Raw genomic sequence first — 5000 nt, forward strand, 5'->3', positions numbered from 1 at the left:
TGCTTTGTTTGTTTCTTATTTGACTTTGTTTTTTTTAAAATATAGAACAGATCAAGAGGAAAAAACATAAACACACAAACATTCCCATAATGGTAATAACGTCAAGTCAACTATATACATAACAACTGGAATCAAATCTACCTGAAAGTCAGTTGTCACACAAAATAATACAAATCTAGCTGAAACACATTTGGTTATTTCCACACAGGGAGAGTTCCTGAATTATGACATCATGCTGGGAGTCAACCAGGGGGAGGGGCTTCGCTTCGTGGACAACGTGGTCGACTCAGAGGACGGCATCTCGGGCAACGACTTTGACTTCTCAGTGTCGGACTTCGTTGACAGCCTCTACGGTTACCCAGAAGGCAAAGACACTCTGAGGGAGACCATCAAGTTTATGTACACGGACTGGGCAGACCGCGACAACCCCGAGACACGACGCAAGACGCTGGTCGCCCTGTTCACCGACCACCAGTGGGTGGAGCCGTCGGTGGTGACTGCGGACCTCCACGCCCGTTACGGCTCGCCGACGTACTTCTACGCCTTCTACCACCACTGCCAGAGTCTGATGAAGCCGGCCTGGTCGGACGCAGCCCACGGGGACGAGGTTCCCTACGTGTTCGGGATCCCCATGATCGGACCTACTGACCTGTTCCCCTGTAACTTCTCCAAGAACGACGTCATGCTCAGCGCCGTGGTGATGACATACTGGACTAACTTTGCCAAGACCGGGTAAAGTTGTCCTGATTTACTACTTTCTATAAGATGGTTATTTCAATCTTACTCCAGGAAGTCTGGTTTTCTGTTCTACCTGATAATTCATTACATCCACCCGGTGTCCCAGATCTAAATCAGTGTCTGATTAGAGGTGAACAATGGAGGAAAAAGCAGCGGAACTGGTTTGAGATCAGATTAGAATTAGAGGGTTCTATATAGTCAACAAGCGTCTGCCTTTGTTTAGTATTCTGCCTCACTGACTCTATCAGAGCCTTTAAAATGACCACCATGTAGGAAGAGTCTCTTCCTCACTGACTCTATCAGAGCCTTTAAAATGACCACCATGTAGGAGGAGTCTCTTCCTCACTGACTCTATCAGAGCCTTTAAAATGACCACCATGTAGGAGGAGTCTCTTCCTCACTGACTCTATCAGAGCCTTCAATATGACCATGTAGGAGGAGTCTCTGCCTCACAGACTCTATCAGAGCCTTTAAAATGACCATGTAGGAGGAGTCTCTGCCTCACAGACTCTATCAGAGCCTTTAAAATTACCACCATGTAGGAGGAGTCTCTGCCTCACAGACTCTATCAGAGCCTTTAAAATGACCACCATGTAGGAGGAGTCTCTTCCTCACTGACTCTATCAGAGCCTTCAATATGACCATGTAGGAGGAGTCTCTGCCTCACAGACTCTATCAGAGCCTTTAAAATGACCACCATGTAGGAGGAGTCTCTTCCTCACTGACTCTATCAGAGCCTTCAATATGACCATGTAGGAGGAGTCTCTGCCTCACTGTCTCTATCAGAGCCTTTAAAATTACCACCATGTGGGTCTCCCACAGACTGGCATTTAAAATGACCATGTAGGAGGAGTCTGCCTTTATCAGAGCCTTTAAAATGTGTGTGGAGTTTTGAGCCTGGTTTGGACCACTGCTTTGTGTATGTGAGGATTCCAATTGTTTTAGTAGCTACTATCTTGTCTCATCGCTACAACTCCCATACGGGCTCGGGAGAGACGAAGGTTGAAAGTCATGTGTCCTCCGATACACAACCCAACCAAGCCGCACTGCTTCTTAACACAGCGCGCATCCAACCCGGAAGCCAGCCGCACCAATGTGTCGGAGGAAACACCGTGCACCTGGCAACCTTGGGTAGCGTGCACTGCGCCCGGCCCGTCATAGGAGTCGCTGGTGCACGATGAGACAAGGACATCCCAACCGGCCAAGCCCTCCCTAACCCGGATGATTGTGGCAAATTGTGGCCAACTGAAGCGCCAGCTGTGCCACCAGGGACTCTGGGTTCGCGCCCAGGCTCTGTCATTACCGGCCGCGACCGGGAGGTCCGTGGGGCGACGCACAATTGGCCCAGCGTCGTCCGGGTTAGGGAGGGTTTGGCCGGTTGGGATGTCCTTGTCTCATCGTGCACCAGCGACTGCTGTGGCAGGCCGGGCGCAGTGCACGCTAACCAAGGTTGCCAGGTGCACGGTGTTTCCTCCGACACATTGGTGCGGCTGGCTTCCGGGTTGGATGCGCGCTGTGTTAAGAAGCAGTGCGGCTTGGTTGGGTTGTGTATCGGAGGACACATGACTTTCAACCTTCGTCTCTCCCGAGCCCGTACGGGAGTTGTAGCGATGAGACAGGATAGTAGTTACTTAAACAATTGGATACCACGAAATACCACACACATAACACAAAGCAGCTCCATTTGGATGTCTCCTACTGGGAATCAGTTGTAAAAACTGAAATGTAATTTGACAATCTTCGTTACCAGATAAATATTGATCTGGTGGATGACCTGTAATCAATCTGCTTCCTGGTATTTACCCATCTCTTCTCTCTGATCTCTTCTCTCTGATCTCTTCTCTCTGATCTCTTCTCTCTGATCTCTTCTCTCTGATCTCTTCTCTCTGATCTCTTCTCTCTGATCTCTTCTCTCTTCTCTCTGATCTCTCTTCTCTCTGATCTCTTCTCTCTGATCTCTTCTCTCTGATCTCTTCTCTCTGATCTCTTCTCTGATCTCTTCTCTCTGATCTCTTCTCTCTGATCTCTTCTCTCTGATCTCTTCTCTCTGATCTCTTCTCTCTGATCTCTTCTCTCTGATCTCTTCTCTCTGATCTCTTCTCTCTGATCTCTTCTCTCTGATCTCTTCTCTGATCTCTTCTCTCTGATCTCTTCTCTCTGATCTCTTCTCTCTTCTCTTCTCTTCTCTTCTCTCTGATCTCTTCTCTCTGATCTCTTCTCTCTGATCTCTTCTCTCTGATCTCTTCTCTCTGATCTCTTCTCTCTGATCTCTTCTCTCTGATCTCTTCTCTCTGATCTCTTCTCTCTGATCTCTTCTCTCTGATCTCAACCTCTGATCTCTTCTCGCTGATCTCTTCTCTCTGATCTCTTCTCTCTGATCTCTTCTCTCTGATCTCTTCTCTCTGATCTCTTCTCTCTGATCTGATCTCTTCTCTCTGATCTCTTGTCTCTGATCTCTACCTCTGATCTCTTCTCGCTGATCTCTTCTCTCTGATCTCTTCTCTCTGATCTCTTGTCTCTGATCTCTTCTCGCTGATCTCTTCTCTCTGATCTCTTCTCTCTGATCTCTTCTCGCTGATCTCTTCTCTCTGATCTCTTCTCTCTGATCTCTTCTCGCTGATCTCTTCTCTCTGATCTTTTCTCTCTGATCTCTGTGTGTGTGGGTGGGTGCTTGTGTGCTTGCATTCTTGCATGCACCTGGGTGTGTGCGTCTGTGTTTAAGTGTGTAAGGAATGAACCCGCTGGGCATGGTGACCTGACTCTGTGAGGAGAGCAGGGTCTGACCCGCGGGGCATGGTGACCTGACTCTGTGAGGAGAGCAGGGTCTGACCCGCGGGGCATGGTGACCTGACTCTGTGAGGAGAGCAGGGTCTGACCCGCGGGGCATGGTGCTCTGACTCTGTGAGGAGAGTAGGGTCTGCAACACCTTGCTAAGACAGAATGCATGTCACAACCTGGATCATAGTAGCCTGGATCACTCACCCCCAAAGCCTTTTCTCCTCCCTCTCCCCTCTGTCTCCCCTCCCTCCTCCTTCTCCCCTCCCCCCTCCCTCTCCCCTCTGTCTCCCCTCCCTCCTCCCTCTCCCCTACCTCCTCCCTCTCCCCTCCCTCCTCCCTCTCCCCTCTGTCTCCCCTCCCTCCTCCTTCTCCCCTCCCTCCTCCCTCTCCCCTCTGTCTCCCCTCCCTTCTCCCTCTCCCCTCCCTCTCCCCTACCTCCTCCCTCTCCCCTCCCTCCTTCCTCTCCCCTCCGTCTCCCCTACCTCCTCCCTCTCCCCTCCCTCCTCCCTCTCCCCTCCCTCCTCCCTCTCCCCCTCCGTCTCCCCTCCCTCTGTCCCTCTCCCTCCCTCCTCAGTCTCCCCGCCCGCCCGCCCTCCATCCCTCTCCCCTCCCTCTTCCATCTCCTCGCCCTCCTCCCTCCCTCTCCCCTCCCTCCTCCCTCTCCCCCGTCCCTCCTCCGTCTCTCTCCATCCTCTCTCCCCTCCCTCCTCCCTCTCTCTCCTTCCTCCTCTCTTCCTCTCCCCTCCCTCTCCCCTCCCTTCGTCCCTCCCTTCTCTCCCCTCCTCCTGTCCCCTCCCTCCTCCCTCTCTGTTTTATCCAGAGAGCCAGAGATGTAATTGAATCTCAGACACACCAGGCTCTTCCTGTGGTTTCTTTTATTCTGATTCAACTATAACATTCTTCTTTTCTAATGACTTGAATAAGTGACACATGTTACAATGCACTTCCTCCAGAACATATTGTCAAACCACCCTAACCCCCACCTCCCTTAACAAACCCAGAGCAGCCCCCTTCACTACCTTCCCATATCCCACATAGCTATACAGACAGTCACAAAAGCCAAAACATTATTAAATCAAATAGGTACTTCCTATTATAAATACATTACAACATGAAAGATGTGTCTTCCTGCTTCCTGTACTGTCTGTCTGGGGCTGGTGATTACTTCCTGATTCCTGTGTTGTCTATCTGGGGCTGGTGATTACTTCCTGATTCCTGTGTTGTCTATCTGGGGCTGGTGATGACATGTGCGCGTGTGTGCGCGTGTGCGCGTGCGTGTGTGTGACATGCCGCTCACGTTGTGTGTGTATGTGTGTGTACGTGTGTGTGTGTGTGTGTGTGTGTGTGTGTGTTGTGCAAGTACTGGTTAGGTAGTTAGTAATCACAACCCTGTCGAGCATAGACTTCTCTCTCTCTCTATTCCTCTCTCTCTCTCTGTTCCCCTCTCTCTCTTTCTCTCTCTCAGGTCCCTCTTTCCTGTCTCC

At 50.7% G+C, this 5000-nt stretch overlaps 1 protein-coding gene across 1 annotated transcript in view; it reads left to right on the forward strand.

The window, feature by feature from the left end:
• The window catches only part of LOC135545511 (neuroligin-3-like), a 273364-nt gene that overhangs the window by 254943 nt on the left and 13421 nt on the right, over positions 1-5000 (forward strand). Inside the window, exon 4 of the mRNA XM_064973156.1 lies at positions 209-732. Within this exon, the coding sequence (XP_064829228.1) occupies positions 209-732 (524 nt within the window). The remainder of the gene's footprint in view (positions 1-208; positions 733-5000) is intronic.

This window comes from Oncorhynchus masou, chromosome 9 (genome assembly GCF_036934945.1).
Source record: "Oncorhynchus masou masou isolate Uvic2021 chromosome 9, UVic_Omas_1.1, whole genome shotgun sequence".
In the NCBI taxonomy this organism is placed as follows: domain Eukaryota; kingdom Metazoa; phylum Chordata; class Actinopteri; order Salmoniformes; family Salmonidae; genus Oncorhynchus; species Oncorhynchus masou.